Source organism: Cutaneotrichosporon oleaginosum (genome assembly GCF_008065305.1).
Source record: "Cutaneotrichosporon oleaginosum strain ATCC 20508 chromosome Unknown ATCC20508_contig04, whole genome shotgun sequence".
NCBI lineage: Eukaryota > Fungi > Basidiomycota > Tremellomycetes > Trichosporonales > Trichosporonaceae > Cutaneotrichosporon > Cutaneotrichosporon oleaginosum.
In genome coordinates, this window is record NW_027072173.1 from 179,292 (window position 1) to 199,863 (window position 20,572).

At 61.1% G+C, this 20,572-nt stretch overlaps 10 protein-coding genes across 10 annotated transcripts; 6 read left to right on the forward strand and 4 right to left on the reverse strand.

Annotated features, from left to right (window-relative positions):
• Positions 1–154: 154 nt before the first annotated feature.
• On the reverse strand, positions 155–2,999 carry COLE_04522 (uncharacterized protein; the record flags this gene model as incomplete). Its single annotated transcript, XM_018421581.2, has 9 exons — positions 155–954; positions 992–1,290; positions 1,334–1,443; positions 1,483–1,697; positions 1,732–1,773; positions 1,810–1,868; positions 1,915–2,343; positions 2,538–2,656; positions 2,853–2,999. 9 exons carry the CDS (start codon positions 2,997–2,999, stop codon positions 155–157), a joined length of 2,220 nt encoding a protein of 739 aa, XP_018275441.1.
• Positions 3,000–4,729: 1,730 nt separating this feature from the next.
• On the forward strand, positions 4,730–6,145 carry COLE_04523 (uncharacterized protein; the record flags this gene model as incomplete). Its single annotated transcript, XM_065626355.1, has 4 exons — positions 4,730–4,760; positions 4,844–5,143; positions 5,250–5,597; positions 5,712–6,145. The coding sequence occupies 4 exons, from the start codon at positions 4,730–4,732 to the stop codon at positions 6,143–6,145; spliced, it is 1,113 nt and encodes a 370-aa protein (XP_065482296.1).
• Positions 6,146–6,934: 789 nt separating this feature from the next.
• COLE_04524 (uncharacterized protein) lies at positions 6,935–8,773 on the forward strand (the record flags this gene model as incomplete). Its single annotated transcript, XM_018421023.2, has 4 exons — positions 6,935–7,073; positions 7,105–7,239; positions 7,271–7,535; positions 7,675–8,773. The coding sequence occupies 4 exons, from the start codon at positions 6,935–6,937 to the stop codon at positions 8,771–8,773; spliced, it is 1,638 nt and encodes a 545-aa protein (XP_018275443.1).
• Positions 8,774–8,825: 52 nt separating this feature from the next.
• COLE_04525 (uncharacterized protein) lies at positions 8,826–10,173 on the reverse strand (the record flags this gene model as incomplete). Its single annotated transcript, XM_018426102.2, has 5 exons — positions 8,826–9,586; positions 9,622–9,690; positions 9,727–9,825; positions 9,860–9,969; positions 10,016–10,173. The coding sequence occupies 5 exons, from the start codon at positions 10,171–10,173 to the stop codon at positions 8,826–8,828; spliced, it is 1,197 nt and encodes a 398-aa protein (XP_018275444.1).
• Positions 10,174–10,488: 315 nt separating this feature from the next.
• On the forward strand, positions 10,489–11,354 carry COLE_04526 (uncharacterized protein; the record flags this gene model as incomplete). Its single annotated transcript, XM_018425854.2, has 4 exons — positions 10,489–10,518; positions 10,555–10,667; positions 10,902–11,284; positions 11,323–11,354. The coding sequence occupies 4 exons, from the start codon at positions 10,489–10,491 to the stop codon at positions 11,352–11,354; spliced, it is 558 nt and encodes a 185-aa protein (XP_018275445.1).
• A 116-nt stretch (positions 11,355–11,470) lies between these two features.
• COLE_04527 (uncharacterized protein) lies at positions 11,471–12,872 on the reverse strand (the record flags this gene model as incomplete). The annotated part of the gene is made up of 8 exons (XM_018425855.2): positions 11,471–11,679; positions 11,715–11,817; positions 11,852–11,930; positions 11,973–12,033; positions 12,076–12,177; positions 12,214–12,395; positions 12,494–12,648; positions 12,810–12,872. 8 exons carry the CDS (start codon positions 12,870–12,872, stop codon positions 11,471–11,473), a joined length of 954 nt encoding a protein of 317 aa, XP_018275446.1.
• An 888-nt stretch (positions 12,873–13,760) lies between these two features.
• On the forward strand, positions 13,761–14,961 carry COLE_04528 (uncharacterized protein; the record flags this gene model as incomplete). The annotated part of the gene is made up of 2 exons (XM_018419290.2): positions 13,761–13,977; positions 14,057–14,961. The coding sequence occupies 2 exons, from the start codon at positions 13,761–13,763 to the stop codon at positions 14,959–14,961; spliced, it is 1,122 nt and encodes a 373-aa protein (XP_018275447.1).
• A 414-nt stretch (positions 14,962–15,375) lies between these two features.
• COLE_04529 (uncharacterized protein) lies at positions 15,376–17,525 on the reverse strand (the record flags this gene model as incomplete). Its single annotated transcript, XM_018424479.2, has 4 exons — positions 15,376–16,808; positions 16,844–17,188; positions 17,232–17,327; positions 17,360–17,525. The coding sequence occupies 4 exons, from the start codon at positions 17,523–17,525 to the stop codon at positions 15,376–15,378; spliced, it is 2,040 nt and encodes a 679-aa protein (XP_018275448.1).
• A 144-nt stretch (positions 17,526–17,669) lies between these two features.
• Positions 17,670–18,726, forward strand: COLE_04530 (uncharacterized protein; the record flags this gene model as incomplete). Its single annotated transcript, XM_018427018.2, has 3 exons — positions 17,670–18,007; positions 18,051–18,481; positions 18,515–18,726. The coding sequence occupies 3 exons, from the start codon at positions 17,670–17,672 to the stop codon at positions 18,724–18,726; spliced, it is 981 nt and encodes a 326-aa protein (XP_018275449.1).
• A 549-nt stretch (positions 18,727–19,275) lies between these two features.
• On the forward strand, positions 19,276–20,289 carry COLE_04531 (uncharacterized protein; the record flags this gene model as incomplete). The annotated part of the gene is made up of 1 exon (XM_065626356.1): positions 19,276–20,289. The coding sequence occupies one exon, from the start codon at positions 19,276–19,278 to the stop codon at positions 20,287–20,289; it is 1,014 nt and encodes a 337-aa protein (XP_065482297.1).
• Positions 20,290–20,572: the final 283 nt, after the last annotated feature.

The window sequence follows — 20,572 nt, forward strand, 5'->3', positions numbered from 1 at the left end:
GTATTCACGGCCCCTCATCGGCAACCCAGTGCATTGCAATGCATTGGTAGACACTACTACATCTCTGTCAACGTCTGGTCTACGAAGGAGGCAGCACCCCAATTGCCCATGGAAGGAGCGCGCACCGCCTGCATCGGTTACGACGTCGCATGCTCTACGCGTGAGCACTGTGCATGGGCAGAGTTGGCGATGGCCGACGCGCACCATTCGCGTATCCCGAGCCTTCCTGCTGCACCGTCATCGGAGGGCCGCCTCCCTGCCCATAGAGCGCCGGGTCAACCTGCGGCGCGCTGCCTGGGCCAGCCCACTGTGCGTGCCAAGGGAAGTCACCGAGAAGGAAATCGACTTCACCCATGGCGGTGGCGGGCGTCTGGCCAGGGGCAGGAATCGGCCCAACGTATTGGTTCTCAAACCCGACGGCTGGCGCCATCAGACCCTCACGGTCGGTAGCACTGGCCGCTTCACCACCGGCCTCCTCGTAGGATCCCTGGACGTAGTTCGTGCGCACGAGGCGGCGCAGGTAGCGGGCATGCAAAGCAGGCGAAGAGCCGGGGTAGGCGCTTGCACTGTCCAGGCCGTCCGCAACACTATTAATGATTCCACGCGTGTGTTCGATCTCCCCCTGATCGAAATCGTACAGCTCCGGGTTGCGGCACAGTGTCCACAGGAACGTGGATGCGTACAGCGCAAAGTGGAGAAGCGTGTCGGAGCCGTAAGTGAGTTGGTCCTTGTCAAGGTCGTTGAAGCGAAGAAGGACTGTCGTCGCAGCAGCCAGACAGTAATGGAAGGCTGGGATGCTCCTCAGCTGGAGTCGACGGGGCCCAGGCGGAGGCGGAGGGACACGCTCGCTGGGAGGAATGCGGAGCGTTTGGGTGAGAATCGTCATATTGAGATTGAGAGCCAGCGACGCGTACCACACACGGGGTTTGTTGACAATTGAAGGGTAGCCGCCGACTGCAGTCAGCATGAGCATAATCGAGTGTCGACTCACCCTGGAGAATCTCGTTGATCCAAGCCTCGAGCATGGTGGACCACTCCTCGTTCAGCGTTTTGGTGATAGCTGACAAAACGAGGGGGTTTGGCACTGGGTCGTTCAGCCGCTCGCGGTACTGTAGATAGCGCCTGCGAAGGTCGACGCTGAAGACAACCCATGTGTCTGCCATGATGTTCTCAGGGAACGCTTGCTTTAGCCAGAATTGATTGATAGTAATCAGCGGATCCGTTGTCGGAATCAGCATTGGTTGGCGGAACTGCATATGGAAAATGGAGCTGGTCGAGAACAACGTCATCCTGTACGTCAGCCACAGCCGCAGAGGATCGGCGTCGCTCTTACCAAAGACGTTGCCGATGACGAAGTTCCCGACGTTCCGGCTCGGGCATCCGCTCAAGTATCTGAGGGGGCGGAATTTCACCGAGTCTCAATTCCTGCGCGAGAACTACCGCCTAGGCACGTCAGCCTCCATCTCGGCAGTGACAACTCACGCGATTGAAATAGAATGTCGCCTTGTCATCCTCAGGCTCCTTCCACAAGGTCATGGCAACGATTGCTTGAACAATGTCCACTCTGCAAGAAGCGTCGGCGAATGCCCACAAGAGCTGGTTATTGGCCATGACGACAATCTGCTGGTGGACTTCATTATGCGCGATGGCCTCCGGCTCTCGTCCAACTTGATCCAGGTAACGCGAGCCGATGCACACTGGCGTCAGCGAAAGGGGTGCGTAACGACTCACTTATGACGGTGTACAGGAAAGGAGACTGTTGGCGCACGTAGTCTAAATGTCAGCGCGAGTAGTGACAGGGCACCTCACCATGTGAATGTATCACAGGGTCGATGATCGCCATCGCTCTATTGAAGTGCTTGACGAAGCTGATGGTCAACGACACGAAGACGAACGTGGAAATGCCGCACTTACATGTCAAAGAATGTTCTGCCCTCCTCCAGAGTGATAAGGCCAGTCGCGACAGGCTCTTCCGCTCCACGACTACCGTTGGCTGCACTCTGTAACCCACCGCCCCCACCCCCACCCCCACCACCACCACCACTACTACCAGGCGCTTTCAGATCGCGCATCTCAAACCGAGGAGAGCGCTCGACGTACTCGCGGTTGCGAGGAGGCTCCGGACGAGGCGGGAGCCGGACTACGCTGGTTTCAGAATACCCATCGTCCTCGTCCTCGCCGTCCCACCCATCCGCCATGACCATGCTGCGCAGCGAAGAGTTGGGCGGTACAGGCTGTGGCAGTCGCGAAGGGCCAGGGCCGCCCATGTCTGGATGCTGGTCACCAGCCATAAAGGAGAACCGGCTGACACCGGACAGGAGGGTGCGTTCGGGAGAGCCAACCCTGTTGTAGTAGGTGGATGTCGAGGCGTGTGCATGGCTGGAGCGAGGTTCATGATGCGCCGCCTGCTTGGCTGCTGGCGACTCGGATTGACTATCTGTAGGGGGGCTGAGAGTCAGTTTGGAATGATGCATGGTCAGGTGGTCAAGGAGACCGCGGTGAGAGAGTGGGTGGCCAAACCCAAATTGAAGACTCACGGATTCTTGCGCTTGCGACCGCGATTATGCTTTTTGAAGACGCAGTCGAGCTGCATGCGAACGCAGCGGACACAAGCCTTGTGATGATCGGGGTCGTCGGGAGCAGGATGGCAGCGGATCTGACAAGTGAGCGGAATGAGAGAGCGGCGGGGCGGGGCGGGGCGGGGCATGCGCGGCAACAAGCTCCGTCAGAGCGGGAGTGGTGTGGAGGGGAGAGGCGGAAGGCGGCGCAGGTGTGGACGCTGGCCATCCACGATATTGGTGTGCAGATACTTTTCGAGCAGGAAGTAGGCGGGAGGTATGGAGTAGACATACCTTGTGGCGACGACACTCGTTGCATGCTTGACTTCCGCGCTCGACGACGCGAAGCTTTGGCTTGAAGTCACCCCCAGACGGCGAATTTGCCTTTGAGTCTGGGGAGGTCGGGGCGGTGTGGATCGCCATGTGACCGTGGTGGTCCATGATGTTGGAGAGGGGTAATGTTGTTGCGGATGGAGTGTAGATGGATACGAGATGGAGATGGAAATGGAGAGGAGATGAGAGGAGAGAGTAGTTGAGAGAGTGAGTGAGAGATGAAAGAGAAGTGAGGGGAGTGGATAGATTGATACGGCGAGGGATGAATTGAATTGGGCGAGGCGCGGAAAGCGGGGCGGCCAAAGGAAGCCGAGGTCGAGCAAAGCTTTGACTCGGTCTGTATTGAATGCACTAGCGCCAGCACAAACATTGCACTACCATCGAGGTTGGACAGCCATCTCTGTCTGTCGCATTCAACCCACTACTGGCGTTGAATTGTGTGTCTCTGTCTGGACATGCATGCATCCATGATCAATCAAGTTGAACGAAATGTGCAGCCTGCGAGTGGTTGCCGGATGCCGATGACCGAGAGGTGCATTTTCCCGCCATGCCCCTAAACCCGATCGCCCACCCAAACACAGCCCGGCCCTTCTCGTCTCTCTCCCTCCTGCTCTCCTCTCTCTCTTCCGCACCTCGCCACCCACTCCCACCCCATCTCCATGCGGTCATCCCATCCCATCCCGAGCTATTCCATCATCATGGCTCTTTTGGCGAGTCATGGATAGTGCAACGCATCCTCGCGACTTTGCGTCGCCTCGATCGGTCTCAGCCGCCTCTCAGCTGTCGGGCTTTCACGACCGACCTGTTCAGCGTTCAGCAAATCGCCGTGTCAACCGCACCAGGGGCGGGACGGCGGGGCCGAGAGGACACAGAGGTTACAGGGCGGGCAGGAGGTCGGCGACAAAAAAAAAAGTGGTGGTCCCCGCCAAGCCTCGGCGAACGTTTCGCAAGCCCTGACTCTGACTCTGTACACCACGCTGCTACAGCCAGAAAGGCCGGGCGGCGCTGACGCGCGACCAAGGTCCTAAAGGCCTTGAGGGATTGCATGTACGACGCGAGCTACGCAGCCGTGCTGGCGTTGAGGGTTGGCCAACAGAGCACAAGGACCAGTGAACCACCGAGGAGCCCGCAAAGATCTCACAGCTGAATACCCGAGCCGACATTTCCCAACAAACTTTATGTCCCACCCCCATTTTATATCCTTACCAAAACCAAACGTTGCCGGGAAATGTCGACTTGGATGCCGGTGGTTCCCGGCCCGTGCATGCTCGGTCTGCACGATGCAGGAAAAGAGTCACGTCTCCCCCACCTCGTGTTTTACAGAAATCAGGACTGGTAGCTGACATGTTTGAAGCGACGACTCACTCTTCGAGAGAAGCATCGGATGTCGGGTCGGTGACCTTGTGTCTGATCGGTTGTTGTCGGTCGGCGGTCGGTCACCAGGTCACTTGACGCTCGGCTTCGGCGTCCATCCGACCCCCTGCTCCCTCCCACTCGCTCACTCTGTCCACTCACAGTTGAGCCTCATTTTCTTCAGAACGTCAGCGATGCATTGTCGGGTCGGGAGGCGGTAGCGTGCGCTTGCCCTGGGTCAGTGAGTTGGGTAGAGCCAGGTACATGATCCCTTCTGCAGTATCTACGACGCGGCGCTGTTACGCGGATAGTCGGCGGCTGGAGAGCATGGCAAGCGCCGAGCCGCAGGAGCATTCCGCATCATCTTGAGCCTGCCAGCGGCCAGTCGGGCAACTCCTCGCTGTCCCATTATAACCCTCCCGAGCCGACTCCACGATCCACGACTTTACCTTTCGTCACAACCTCCCCCATCCCCACTTGTCACTATGTATGACGCCCTCGTCCTCGGCGCCGGAGGTACGTCTGCATATTTCCCCGCGCGGCGTCGGGACGCCCGATCTTGCTCTTGCACATGTATGCATGGTGCCCCGCTGAGACAGTGTACGGCCTGACCATTGCGACTGAGCTGTCGAACCGCGGCCTCAAGGTCGCCGTCGTCGCGCGCGACCTCCCCGAAGACGAGTATAGCACGGGCTTCGCTAGCCCATGGGCCGGCTGTAACTGGTGCACGTTTGAGGAGCGCGGCGACACTCCCGCGGCCGAGTGGGACGCCATCACCTTCAAGTTTCTCGGCCGCCTGGCGCAGGAGCACCCCAACCTCTGCCGCCGCATTCCCTTCTGGGACCTGTGGAACGCGAAGAAGGCGACGCCGTGGTACAAGGGGCTGGTGTTTAATGTACGTGTGCGATGTTGGGATGCAAGTCGCAGAGGGCCGAAGTTCTCCACCAGGAGCCACTCCAGACTGTCGTTTTCGGCGACCCCGCTGACCCCAGCTCGAGGATGTAGACGCCACGCCTTCGAAGCCGCTACCGGGCGGCTTCCCCCACGGCGTCAAGTACGAGTCCTACATCTTGCACGCGCCAAACTACCTGAAGCACTTGGCTGCTGGTCTGCGCGCGCGCGGCGTGCCGCTCATCCGCCGCCGCCTCGCGTCGCTCGACGAGGCCTACGACCTGCCCGAGACGGGCAGCGTCGACCTGGTGGTCAACGCGCTCGCGCTCGGCAACAAGTCGCTCCTCGGTGTGGAAGACGACAAAATGTATCCCGCGCAGGGCCAAACGGTGCTCGTCAAAGCGCCGCTGGTGAACACATGCACGATGGCGACCGGGACGGTTGACAAAGCGGGCCCGGCGAGTGAGTCGGCGTCGGCTGTCCGCGCGCTCTGCCTCGCGGTCGCGGACGCCGAAGCCACGCTCGGGCAACCAAACCTGACAGCAGGCGCGGACAAGGCGTCCGCCGACGCGATCGCGTACATCATCCCGCGCCCCGGACCGGAAGGACACGTCGTGTGCGGCGGCACCTTCAACAAGAACAACTACAGCACGCTGCCGTCGCTGCGCGAGGCCGAGCGCATTTTGCAGGCCTGTTTCGCGCTCGACCCCCTCCTCGCCGGCCCGGGGCCGGGCAAGACGTGGCGCGACATCGAGGTCGTCGCGCACAACGTCGGCCTGCGCCCCGCACGCGAAGGCGGGGTGCGCCTCGAGCTCGAGAAGCGGACCGTCGGCGGCGCGGGTGCAGCCCTCGCCCCCAAGTCGCGCGCGACGGGCGCGCGCAACGTCGCAGTCGTGCATGCCTACGGGCCCGGCGGGACGGGATACCAGTCCAGCGTGGGGCTCGCGCAGAAGGCCGCGGACATTGTCGTCGGGCATCTCCGCGCCGTGCCCGCTGCATCGCGGCTTTAACTTGCAAGGCGAGGGGATGCATTGTTCATGTCAGGGGTGATTGGAAGAGTGGGCAATTGGGCGGGCAGCAAGCGGTGACGAAAACACCCTCGGGATAGCGGAAATACTGGGGGGTTGCGGGACGGCGGGTTAGTCACCGCCGTTGCTTCTTCGCTTTCTCTGGGAGATGCACATGGACTCAGGTGCGCTGCTGTCGTATGGTTGTGATCTTGGCCTGATAACGCATCCCTCGTATGCCGTGATGCCCATGCCATGCACGAGGTTGAGCGGAGGGAGGTTGAAGATTCTGAGTTGTAGCATCTGGACGCCTATTGGCACAGTGAGACGCGCTCAGTCTCGGCGAATCAATGCCGCGATTGGCACCTACACGACTGGTGCGGTGAGTACGCTGTGGAGCGCTTAGAGTGAATGAACCCGACGTAGCCATCGCGCTCGAGCTCCGATAACAAGCTATCGAAGATCCGCAGATGGCATGCAGTATTAGGCCATGGAAGCAAACTCTGCCCAGACTCCAGACTGCGGCTGCCATCAGCCACAGACATCTGATTACGCCAAAGGTTCTCGTCATGCATCACGCCTCCACGATTGTACGTGGCTCTGATTACACTTCTCAGCGGGGCGGTCAGGACCCTCCGCCCCGTGTCATGTGACATGCGATCGGTGACCTCGGTGTCTTGCTGCTTGTGCTGTTCCGCCAGCCTCAGCTCGCCTGCATCTTGCCACTTCCGCTCATCTCTCTGCCATCTTTTCCGCGTCTCTTGCCGTTCCCTCCTCCCCCACTGCCCGGCCATGCCTCGCTCTCCCATCGCGATGGACGACATGACAGGCGAGCAGCTCGCGCTCCCCACCTCGTCCCGCGTCCGTGCATATACGCGACACGGCCCCGTCGTCGGCGGACGTGTGCGGAACGGCGTCCAAGTGTTCCTCAGTACGTCCCCACCCGCTCCGCACTCACACAGACGTACCCTACGCCCTCCCCGTTCCGCGATGGACACCCCCGGCGCCTCTCCCCGAGTCCTATCGCTACCCCGACAAGGAGTACACTTCCGACGGGCTGTACTGCGCCCAGCCAAGCCGCGCCTACACAGCACACAGTACGCCCTGCCCACGCGAGCACTGACCCAGTTCCTGCGCGGCAGCGCCTCGGGCTCGGCAAGCCTACGGAAGATCCGTTCTTCGCGGACATCTACACCCCGTCGGACGTTGCGTTTGAGGACGCCGGCTCCCCAGCGTCAGGAGGGCAGAGGAGGCCCAAGGGCGGGCTGCGCCCCGTCCGCGTGTTCGTGCACGGCGGGTTTCTTCAATTCGGGAGCACGAGCGGGGCGACGTACAACCAGCAGTTCTTTGCCGCTGAACATTTCGGCGAGGTGCGCGTGCTGCTTGGCCACCGGTGAGTTCTGCACGCACGCTCGGCTCGTGAAGGGCCTTCTGGCGGTCAGCGGCCAGCGGGTCGGGCGTCCGCTCCACAGACATCCGATCGGTATCCTGCAAGACACCGAAGAGATTCGATTGAATGTCACTGACACCAGCATCTCGGCCCTCGGGTTCCTGGCCGCGCCCGAGCTGCAGGGCAACTGGGGCTTCATGGACGTCTGGGCCGGCCTCGAGTGGGTGCAAGCGAACATCTCTGCTTTTGGCGGCGACCCGGCGCAGGTGCATCTCTCCGGCCTCAGCGGCGGCGCACACATCGTGCACCAGCTGCTGCACCGCGCGGCGCGCGGTGGGCGTGCCCCCTTCGTCACCGCGACGCTGCAGAGCAACGCGATCCTCACGGACCCGCTGAGCCGGCACGAGCGCGCGGCACAGTTCGCGCACCTGTGCGCCGCGCTCGGCGTCGACAGCGCCGACGAAACGCGGGCCGTAGACGCGCTGCGCGACCGCGCGCGCTTCCCCAGCGCCGCGCTCATCGCCGCCGTCGAAGGCATGGGGGTGAACAGCACGTTCCGCGGCGTCGCGGACGCGCTGCACGGCCGCGACCAGATGGCGTTTCAAGCGTCGGGGGCACTCGCGCGCGGCCTCGCCGCCGCGGGCGTGCGCGCCGTCGTGCTCGGCGACGTCAGGGACGAAGCCTTCTTCTACGCTCAGTGCCACCCGTGCGCTACGCCCGCCGATCTCCTGCCCAACGTCGCGCGCTACTACCCCCTTCCGACGGCCGCCGCACTCCTCGCGGCTTACCCCTCGCTGGACGATACGTCTGAGGCGGCATGCCAGGCGCGCCTCGGGCGCGTCCTCGCCGACGGGCAGGTGCACCTTCCAGTGCGCCTGCTGGCGCGCGACTTGGCTGCCGCGGGCCTCCCCGTCGTTAGGTACACCATTGAGATGGTTGTCGCGGCGCTCAGCACAGGAGGGAACGTCACGCACGGCAGCGATATGCCGATCCAGCACTTGAGGTTGTCCGCCATGAGCGAAGACGAGGCGCGGTTAGCGTTGGAGTGGCACGCGGCCGTCCGCGCAGCAGTGCAGCCCGCTCTGAACGGGGACGGGAGCGGCTTTGTCCAGCATCCAGAAGATCAGGTGCTTGCTATGGATGAGGCGGGGACGAGCTGGCGCCACGACTGGCGGTGGGAGACGCTGCGTGCGGTCGAGGCCGTGGTGCGACCGCCTCCGCGGACTCTCGCGCACATGTAAAGGAGAGAGTGAATCTAGAAATCACCATCACATCGGAGATGTAATGCATATATTACATGTCAATGCGCGCCTCGCTGGGAAGTAGACCACCGCGACCGCGGCCCCGCGGGGCTGACACTGCGCTCCCATCTCTCGACGTCGCGGCGCCCTGCTCGCGTGCAGCTCGCGGTTTCTGGCTACGCGATTGCCCGGAGTTCTCCTCCACCACGCTGCCTTCCGTAACAGGCCTTCCTTCTCCTCCGCCCGCACCACCCCCTCCCCTACCCGTACCAGGCGCACGTTTACGCCGATTCCTGCGCTTACCGGCTTCTGTGCTCGACTCGTCGACGACAGCCAGCCCGCCGTCGATGCGTGCGTCCTTCTTCGGAGCAGGCGGCGCCGAGGCGCTCGCACTTGCGCTCTTCCCCGCCCCGGCGGCTATGGTCCCGGCGTGTTCGCCACCGTCCTCCCCAGCCTCTTTCTTCTTCCGCGGTTTCCTTTTCTTCTTCTCGCCCGCCTTATCGCTCTTCTTGCTGTCGCGCGAATCTCCTTCCTGCACCACCTCCGCAGGCGCGACAAACACCTCGCGCCCCTTGCCTGCGACCATAACGACGCCACCGCTGCCGGCGGTCTTCGGTGCGCGCTTGGTCGCCGCCTCTGAAATTGAGGCGAGGGCAGCCGCGCGCGCCTTGTCGCTCTTCGCGTCCGCCTTGCTGTCTTTCTCGTCCTTCTTCGATGCCGCCTTCTCCTTCTTCTTCGCCGCTTTGGCTCTACTCTTGTTCGCCGCCGCACGTAGTGCCTCAAGCAGGGGCGTGGATGTCGGCTGGGACGCAGCTGGGTTCAGTTCCGGTAGCAGTTACCAAACTCACCAGTTATCTCCGGACTTGCCTTGGCCTCGACAGCGCCCCTATTCTCGAGGAAGGCGAGGTAGTCGGGATCTGCTTTCAGCTCGGCTCGAAAACATCATCGCTCACCGTCGTCAATAGTGCCCTCGCGCGCATCCTTCTTGACCTTGGCCTTGTACGGCGTCTTCTCGATCGGGGCGTACTCGATCACGGCCTGGTACTCTACGCCTGTTATCAGCCGCTGGACCGCTTGCCAACCTACCAGCTTTGTTGCGGAAGATATGGCCGTCAAAGCCGGCGTGAAATGCGATGAGCGACTCAGTGTCGTTCATGAGCACGTATGCGCGCGAATGCTGCGGGTGTACACCGAATCTGCTGTCAACTTGAATGGTGCTGGCCAGGGAAGGTCGACACTCACGCGTCGCCGGCGCGTCCCTTGACATAGCGTCGCCACAAGCTTTTGCCCTCTACGAATGGCTCGACGACACGCCAAAATGTCTCCTCCGGTAGTGTGGGGGGCAGGCGGCGGATGACTAGCTTCAGCCGCGGCGCCGGCGCCTTTGTCCCGCGCGGCATAGTTTGGTGAAGGTGCAGTCGTCGACGCGCAGGGAGGGCCGGTGAAGATGGGGAAGTGGAGAGGGGGAACGCGAAGATGTGATGCGAATTGTCTCAGATGCAAGCTCTGGATGTCGAGCTCTGCGTGAGTATGGTTCGAGAGCAGGACTTGTAGGATCGAAAGCTCGAATGAGTGAGGTGGCAATTCGACATGGCCATTTGTTGACCTCCACATATCTTGCTTCCGTCCGGCGTCGTCCTCCAGCATAAACATCTGCCGCCTTTCCCTCGTCTCGATCGTCCCACTCGTCCTCGCTGCTTGCGCCATTCATCTATATGCCACTCCAGAACGTCTACTACGAGCGAGTGAGCCGGCAAGTCCGGAATAGAGACTAATTGCAGAAAGTGGGCACGTCGCGACCGTGCTACGTCTGCAGACGTCCCACCACGACAGTACTTGCAACGCTCAAGACCGAGGACTTCTTGTATACCTGTGAGGGACATCTATCAGATGTGTGCGTGCAATATATCGCAGGTTTAATCGGATTGCTGACGTTGCGCCTGCTCGCCATCTTTGGCTGCCCCGCAATCTCCCGCTTCCTTGCCATCGTCTTCTCTATCGCAACCTCCTTCCGCTCCCCACCATCTACTCTGACCTCCCGTTAACGCCTTGCACACGTGCACAGAGGATTGTGAGTTGTTGCTCTGTCAGAGATGTGACTGCACAGCGGAACAGAGGCTCACACTAGCGCAACACCCATTGCGACGCCACCACCGGGCCCAAGCGCCGATGACGTCCGAAAGATCGTAGAGGAGTATCGAGCGCGCGAGACGCGACGCAACGACGCCAAGGAGGAGAAGAAGGACGATAAGGACGACGAGAAGAAGAAGGAGAGTGGAGGTCTTCTCTCTTACCTCCCATCACTCCCAGGCTTCGGCCAGGAAGAAAAAAAGGACAGCTCATCTCCAAAGTCTCCTCGCTCACCGGCTCCTGTCAGCCCTGTCAACGTGCCCTCGTCGCCTGCACCACCTGCACACCGCAAGTTTGCGCTGCACCGCGCCATCTTCTCTAATCGGCAAGCTGAGCTGGCGCGCAAGGAGCAGGCCGCACGAGCTAAGGAGGTGTCCAAAAGTGCGTAGGGTGCTACCGCCTGAACTAACTGGTCACAGATATGCCGCAGGCACCGCGTGGTTCCTTCTGACACCCATCCATGTCTACAAGCAACGTCCATTATGTGTACAAGTATAAACAAGTAGATGTGCTATGGTATGGTACAAGAGTAGTCATGCTGTCGATAGTCCGGTTGTCCGAGTTACATCACTTGTGCTCCGTCGGCGTGCTTTCAAGCACCTCGATGATCTTCTCCAAAGCGCGATTTCCACCGAGCTCCCCAATCTCCTCCTTGATTTGCCTCAAGAGAGTATCCAAGACGCCCCGCGTGTACTCAAATGACTTCGTCTCCTTGGCAAGGTAGTCTACCGTGTGCGCCTTAAGAGCATGCGACGTCGTGCGCTTCTGCAACACGTCTGCGGTCAGTCGTGCTGAGGTGTGTGGAACCCACTGAGGATCTGGCGGTTGCCCGGGTTGGCGCGCACGCCGTGGACGACAGGGAAGGAGAACTTGCCCTCGGTCAAGTCTTCTGCGAAGCCCTTGTTGTCGGCGTACTGGGGTCAGCTTGAGGCGCGCGATGCAGCTCACCGTTCCCGAGGCCAGGTTCATGTAGTCATCGCGAATCTGGAACCAGACCGAGATGAGGTTGACGAGTGGCACGAAGTCACTGATGTTAGTGTTACACCCCATGACCAAAATTCGCACGTACAACGTGGACTCAGACCGCGCCATCATGAGCTTGACAGCGATGCGAAACAGGCCCCCGGTCTCTGAACGGTTAGCCCTGTCAATTTTTAACTTCTGGCACTCACTCCCAAGCACCATCTGAACGTATTCCTCCTCCGTTGGACAGGTCAAGCTATCGCGCCAGAAAAGGTCCAGCCCCTGTCCCCGATGCAGGTTGAGGAGTTCCTCTATTGTCAGCTACCCGAGGCATCCTGTTGCTTCACCAGTCACCATGCCCACGAGGTCGGGCGTTTCCTTGCCGCCACGTTCCCGCAGCTTAAGCAGCTCCTGAAATGCGAGGAAGTAAACATAGTTGGCCGTATTGATTGTCTGCGGCACGCCGTATATCTGGTGTGCGACAGGCACTCCACGGCGCAGTTCCGAGTCGTCCTCGACGTCGTCCATGCTGATGTCAGCCGGATGCCGTGATATGGTGGCTGCCTCGCCATCCAAGCGACAAGACGTTCTGCACCACGCTCGCCTCGCTCGCCCTCGGCTACTCACAGTAGACTCGCATTGTGCAGCATGGACACAATGTGGCGGATGACATCGAGGTCCGGCTCAGGAACGTTAAGCCACGCGTTGAATGCCGCAATGAGCTGCGATCGCACCTCCTTGCCGGGTACTGAGTTGAGATATGTGAACGGCTCAAGCAGAATCTGTGGTCAGCATCAGCTGGGCAGCATGAGCGGAAGCTCCGGCACGGTGGCCCGTCGCGGTGGGCAAGAGGGAGGAAGATGCGCGGGTAAGCGGCCGGCCTCGCCATCTAGCCGAGTATACGACCGGAACGCCTGTGGGGAAGAAGAGTTAGGTAACGCACTCGCTCTTGCGTATCGGTCCAGGCGTCGCGCTTGAATGTATCGCGGAGAGTAGAATAGTCCATGTTGAATGTGATGTAGTGAATGGCGAGTGGCAAGGAGGGAAAGTCGCGGTTGGGTTGATGCGAGGGAGGAAGGTACGTGTCGTGTCGTGGTCGTCATTGCTGTGTTGCCTGCCGCATGCCGCCAGTAAAGGTGCCCGTCACATGCCGATAACGATTAGTCGCGTGAGTCGCATGGTTGCTTGCCTATAAAGCACGTGGACACAATAGGCATGTGGGACCAATGCTCCGAAGGTAGGCCCGCCGCGGAGAAGCCCGCGTGCAAGCGAGACGGAGGTGGTATATCCGTGATCCGAGCGGACTTGTATCTCCGTCATTCAATGTCATACGGCGTCTCGGCTGTTTTGGTGGAGTCATCTCGGCTGCAGGCTGTGCTATCGCCTGCAACAATGCAATTCTGCTGTTGCGCGGCAATATCCGTACATGACGTCCTCGTGCATGTCGCTAGAACCTCTGCTTTTACGCTGTGACAGAGGAGGCAAACTATTAGGAGAGATGGCAGAGCTATGTGGCGGACGGCAAGCGGACGGACCTCGCACGACCTCGAGCTCGACGTCGTCTCGATGATTTCGAAGAGTTTGTCACTTATTCGAACTACAACAATCAACGCAGTGGCCTCACTACTTTCACCCTCACTTTCATTCTCACTCTGACTCTCGCTCCTTTCATTACCGCACGCACAAACACAATCCACCTCCATACGCCCGTACGCCAGGCGATATCAAACCCACGCCCACCCGCGCCCACCTCCAACTTGTCTTAACATGCCATCGTTCTGAACGCGACTACCTCACTGCCCATCGACTTACTACCACCCATTCCCACGACCACCCCGCCCACCACATCGGCCCCGTCCCACTCTCCCCCTCTCCCCCTTCCCTCCCTCCGGCGATGTTTCCCCTCATGCCCGAACCCCTCGCGCCTGCGCGTCCAGAGATCGCCGAGGCCGCACCATACACCGCCTGCGGCTGCGTCCACCACCGCCAGGTGCAGTCGGCGCCCACCTCGCCGCTGCCCGCGCTGCGTAGCCCATCACAGCGCTCCCGTCTCTTCGCCGAAGCGTCCGAAGCGCGTCGCCGCTTTAATCAGTGCCGCGACTGGGCATCAAGTGAGTGCATCCATCCCGCGCTGCAGCGAAACGCGCCAAATTCCCCAATCGCCACCGTCCAACGCCACTAACCCTGCAGTCGTCTCCGGCGCAGCGCGCGACGCCGTCCACTTCAATGTTGTCGACCATGGCTCGCCATATGCCAGCGGCCAGCGCACCCTCCCTGCCTTTTACTATGACCCGGACGCGCACGAGCCCGCCGCCCTCAACCCCACACAGTGTGGTCCGGGCTGCACATCATCCCGCAGGGACAAGGATACCGATACGAAGCCTATTGCGAAACGGCCCGGCGCCGGCGTCAGCATCAAAGTTGAGGAACACGAGGAGCACGAGGAGCATGAGGAGCGTGAGGAGCACGAGCCCACCGCCCTCGGGTTACGGTTCCGGCATTACCGGCCGCACGGTGCGGAACGCGAGTATCAGTACGCGCGTATCGAAGTGCTGGACGAGAAGCCTCGGCGACTGCACGTCGAGCCGCACTTGGAAGGCTCGGCACTGCGCAAGCGCCGTCGGTCGCCGCATGCCGCCGCCGCCGCCGCCTCGGCGCCGCCAGCTCAGCGCGTCAAAGTCGAGCCCCCGTCACCGCGCCGGCCAAGCTCCGTGCCGGCTCCCGCACGTGCATCCGGAAGTCGACACGATCGGCGCACAGAGCCCCACCCCCGATCTCGAGTGAGCGAGCCCCCACGCGCGCACGAGCACCGCCAGGCCCGCCAAGAGCGAGACCGCCGCGCTCATTCCCCCCGTCCCTCACCCCCTCGTGTCCAGGCGCTGCCCATGAGGGTCGTCCTGTCCACCCAGTCAGCGCCCGATACAACCGCAGGCGCCGACGCCGACCATGGCCGAGCACCCGACCAGGACTCTCCGAAGCGGATATGCGATCCTCTCCCTAGCATCGGCGGTCTGTGGTGTGCGCGCGACACTCGGCACCACACGTCTTCTCATCCTCCTTCGTCCTCGAAAAGCAATTCACGCAAAGCACCTTGAGCAACCACTCGCCTGCGCGCTTGCAATCGCTTGCCCTTGGACCAAATCTCAATACCTCACACCACTCCCACTCCCATAGATCATAGAATAACCCACATTTCCATTAATTACATACATGCCCCCGGACAACATTCAGTCAACCCATAGAGACACAGTTGTACTACTTCATGTTACAATACTTCTCCTCTGCTCGTCAAATGCGCCTGCCGCGATTGGAATTGCGGTTGTCGTATACGGATGGCGGGTAATTGTTGCCCGGTATCAGGCGAAACGGGGAATCTACCGTCCACGCGACAATTTGCTGCCGCTCCCGTTGTTAGCCGACTCCGATTCCTCCCAGAATGCCTCGCCTACTGCGGCGCTTTGGCGGTGTATTGTCGGCGTCGCAGTGCACGCCAGCGGTCCAGGTTCTCATCACACCCCGAGACGGAGAAGGCCCGACGCCTCGGCCCACTCGGCCGCCTCCTGCACGGGCTTCTCCGTGACGCGCTCCCATCGCCCATCCTCACCCCACTGCCGTAATCGCGTGAGGAGAACGTGGGTGTCGACAACGCGTTGCTCATGCCAAACGTTGGCCTCACGCTCTGCTCTGCTCCGGAATGTAGGGCGGATCTCGGCGCGTGCGGCAGCGGCCAGAGGAAGAAGAAGCGGGCCGAGTAGTTCCGGTGGAATAGGAACGTATCCAGCTTCTTGAGACAAGACAGACAAAGACACACAGGAGTCGAAGCTCTCCATTGTCCGCAGCGAGTGACTCGTGCCTTCGACCTGGACCACTTCGCCTTCAGACGCAGCCGTGCGTATCGCCCACGTGACCAATCTCGCCATCTTGCGCTGCCGCTCCTCGTCGGTGAGCTTGTAATCGCTGCTGCGGAGGCCACGGGCACGACGATTGGCGACAATCTTCTCATCTTCGAGTGTTACGCGCCCCTCCTTAACACGTTTCCGACGCTCGCCCTCCTCGCGCCGCGCCCTAGCGTCTACCACAAGCGCGGCGAGAGCGCGTAACCTTTCCACTGCCAGAAGAGCAGGCACGGTGAACGGCTCAAAGGAGAGAGGTTCCAACGAGAGGAAGGAGACGTTGGCGGGTGAGGCGCGGGGCGTGGCCTGAGTAACAAAGGGATTGGCACCTGGCTTGAAACACCGTTCTCGCTCAGCCTTGGGGGGGAGAGAACGGCGCAAAGGGCGCGCCATTGGCGTTCTTTCACCCGACACACTTGCTGGGGAACCTCTACAGCTGTCGAGCGGGACCCTGGCAGCTTCGCGTTCGGCCTTGGAACGAAACGTGACTCGAGGACGAGGTGTCTCATAGGAGGGGGTGTTCTCCGCACGGCTGGGTGTGAAGATGTCGGGTGTTGCAAGCCGCTGTGGCAGGGGAGTAGGGGACGGTTTGCGTTCACAGGCTGGCGTTGTTGGGGTCGGAGATACGCACCGTGAGAGGGTCGCTCGTCCGCGACGTGGAGGGACAGTGCACGCCGCATACTCGGGGAAAAGGGCTGCGAGCTCTTTCACCTGCGCCGAGGGATCGGCAAGCAGGACCCGAGTCGCGGAGCTTAACGCCCGTCTCGTCTCGCGAACGAGGTGATCCATCAGGTAGTATTTGAATGTCTTCTCGTTGAGGAGTTTGGACGATAGCTTCGAAGGGTTGGGAAGATCTGGTCCCAGGTCATCCTCCACGGCGTCGAGATCGCTAGTTGCATCCCAAGTCGATGCCATGCTCTTCGCGGGAGATGAGCGCACTGAAGATGGTGGCTCTGCTGCAGGGAGTTCGAAAGGACGGGAGTATACCTCGCGTCGCATGTGATTCACGGCCTCAACATGCTCGTACTGCTCGTCCGGGTCCACGACACCTATCGTTAGCAGCCATAGCCGGCAGGAGGCTCACGGATGTATCCAGACCCCGACGCCTCGTCAACGACTACTTGCCGTACGGTCTCTGTTCGGCGCGCCCAGTCCTCCACGTAGCCGGACAAACGCAACATATCACCCACTTGGATGTTGGGCCGGACATATACCTTGGCTGGTGGCTGGGGCGGTTGGGGGCGTGATCGGAAATCTCGCTGTCGTGCGGAGCGAAATGTAGACCGAGTCTCGCTCTTGTTCTGTGCGGGCGTTTCCTCCTCCGTCTTGCCATCTTCCATCTTCCCCTTGCCTTTCCCCCCCACCGGGATCTCGACATGCGCGAGCTTGACAATGACGTTGAGAACACACAGGCCATCGCCATCGTCCACTGCCATCAGCACATTGTCTCATCCGCGTGAGGGAAGACGCACATGTTATAGTGATGGACGCGTCCTTGTGGTCAACGCCAGCAGCCCAGCCTACCAGCTCCACAAACTTGCATGGAAAGCGTTCGAGGAGGTATACATCTGTATGTTAGCCGTGTTACCGCTGCACTCACCCTTGGCCGGGCGCGTGATGGTGCCATGCTCCTCTCGCAGGGCGCGCAGTGCATACACGTCGCTCACGAAGCATGGCGCCCGCGCCTGTGGCCGATGTACCCAGCTCTGCAGCGCGGCGAGGCTAGGAAGAGCCTCGAGTGGGCGCGCCGAGCTGGACGCGTGCATGTTTGAAGGTGATGTGAACGGAGAGCCTCAGATGATGTCAACAATCCCGTCAACCGATTCGGAGACGGAAGCAAATATTCGGACGCTGCCGACAGGCAGGCGGCGAACTGAACGCGAGCGGTGGTGCGCTCTCAACGTCGCATCATGTCCCGCCCCATCTTCTCCGCGTTCCGTGCGGCCTTTCGGGCCGGCGGGGCGCCTTTGCGGCCGCGCACCAGCCCGCGGTCCGCCTTCAACTTCACCGCTGGGCTCGGCGCCGGCGCCGGCTTCACTTTTGGCTCGCGGCACGCATCCACTGTCGTGAGCACGTCGATGCGCTCAACACTCTTCCGACCCATCACAATCTTGCTTGCTTTCGCTCCGATTCTCTGTGGATATCTGGGCGTGTGGCAGGTTCAACGACTCAAGTGGAAACTTGCTCTCATCGACGAGATCGACCACAACCTTACCAAGGCGCCGATCGCCCTTCCCCCTCATGTCAAGTGAGTTGTCTGTGATGGCTTCTTCACGCTGCGCTAATGCCAGTATGTCCGCTCTGCCTGACTTTGCTTTCCGCCGAGTCCTCCTCAAGGGTCGTTTCCGTGGCCCGCCCATTTTGCAGGGGCCGCAGACCCGCGATGGCATCGCTGGCTACCACCTGATCGTGCCGTTCGACCGCAGCGCCGAGGGAGGGAGCACCGTGCTCGTGAACCAGGGCTTTATCCTGACTGCTGAAGGCGACGCGATCCGCGAGGGCCGCAAGCCCTGCCCCGGTCTCGGCGCCAACGGCGGGCCTGGCGACGAGGTGGTCATCGAGGCGATGCTTACGAAGATTGATCACGACGCCAAGTCATACTTTGTCCCCGAGAACAAGCCCGAGCAGAACCGCTGGTTCTGGAAGGACATTCCTGACATGGCCGAGTGGGTTGGCGGCGAGGCGCGCGGCGTGCAGCCGGTGCTCGTTGATGTGATTGACCGTAAGCCACGGCCATGGAGTGCGCTGACAGCAGACGGAGACAGCGGCGTGCCCGCGTCCCTGCGCATGGCGAATGGCGTGCCCGTCGGGCGGCCCCCACAGATCGAGTTGCGCAACCAGCACATGACGTACGCCATTACATGGTTCTCGTTGTGCGCCGCGACGACCGTCATGCTCGGCCTCGTCATCCGTTCTGGACGCGCGAAGAAGATTCCCAACCGCCGTCGCCCCTTCGGCCGCCCCTAAGCATAAACGTCACGTCTGTACACTACAACTTGCATGCACTATTCACAACGCGGGAGATGGGGTGTACCGACGGGGTGGGAGGAGAAAAGGGTGGAGGGTGGAGGAGGTTAACTGTCCCGACGAAGCGGAGGGTGAAAGAACTCTGACTGTGACCTCCGACATGCACAACAGTTGCGTAGTTGCGTACCAATCCGTTGCCAGGCCTTTGTCAAGGACGCGGTGTTGGGAAGCCTCTTCAAGAGTGACGGAGTCGGTGATTTACGCCTGGAGGTCGGTCTGGGCAACGGCTCGTGATGGACTGGACGTCATCAAAGTGCTTCCGCTATCGTCATCATTCGCGATCTACTCCTGGGTGGACTGATAAAGCTCTGCGAGGTGATCGACAGCCATCTCTCATGTGATCATATCCTCCTCGTCTCCCTCGCCTCCCTCGTCTCCCCCATCTCCTCCTGATCTCACTGCGGTGCAGTATCTACCCATCATCGTGTCAATCTCGCTGCCAACACGGGTAGTCCGCGTCACGGCTGCTCGATCGGCCATCACCTCTTCATGTCGGATCAGCAGCCCGCCCGCATCTCGCAAGCGGTGCTCGACCACAAAGCCTTTCCGCACATCTATGAAGCTATCCTCGGGGCTGCGCCCTCCGCGTCTCTCCTCCGCTTGCGCCTCGTGAGCCGTTCGCTGCGGGACTGGGTCGACTCGCGCCTAGCGCCCGATGTGACGATTGCCTATGTCTCTGTGGCGCGAGGTGTAAGAGTGCGCTCACGCACGGGCTTCGCGCCGCACTTCCCAACGCCCGTGCTGCGGCGAAGCCAGGCGGCCGAGTGGCCGTCATCCGCCTCCCGCTTCTTCAGCAGAGTCTTCGCACACACAACAACAGTGGATCTTGGCGAGGTATTCCCGCCCACGGGGCTGCATCCCCTCCCCTCGTTCCTCACGCACGTCCAAACACTGCGCATGGCCGTGAGCAGAGACGGGTGGAGCGAGGCGCCACGGCCGCCCGATCTCTCTGGGCCCATCACCGCGCCCGAGATCATCCTCCTCGGCCCGACAAGTTGGAGCACCATGCCCGGCCTGCGCATCCCCCACGGTGTAAGGCGCCTCGTCCTCAACTCGCCCCTCCATTCGCCCATGATACAGGTGGACAATGTGGGTCGGCCGGCGGACCTCGCCACCGCCGTGTTCCTCTTTGATGCGCGACACGAGCTCGACCGCGCCGATCCCGACTTTGCTCTCAAGCAGCAGCACCAGGCACTAATGTACTCTGTCGCTGGGATGCTCGCGGCCGCCCCCAAGATGCACGTCACGCTTGTGAACATTCATGCCTTGAGCCCCATGACGCTTGGTATTGCTCCGGCCGAGATGGGCGGGAGGGGCGTAGAAGATGTGTTCGCTGAGCGTGTCCGAGTGCAGGTCATCCGACAGCTAGGAGAGGTGGACCTGGCGGGCCTTGAGTTCATGACTCTCGAGGAGTACGCTGCTACGCGTACACCAGAGCAGCTCGCGCTCGAGCTGGGAGAACGTGAGTACGGCACGCGGCCAGCATTGACGGCAGCATTGTAACGGCCTCGTCTTGGTGACGCAAATAATGGCAGGCTGATGAGCGGTGCTGGAGCTCCCCAAATGCGCTGGGATGATATCTTGTAGCTCAGAATGGTTCGGCTTCAGCGCAAGTGAATTGCCTAAGACTTGATCTTGTGAACACGGCTGTATGCTATGATGAAATGCGTTTTGACTGGGCTTCCGTCACACGATCCCACAAACTTGCCATCGGCCAAGCAGACTCTCAGACCTGTGCCACTCCGTGAAGTGACGGCGGACCATACATGGCGGAGAATCTAGATCT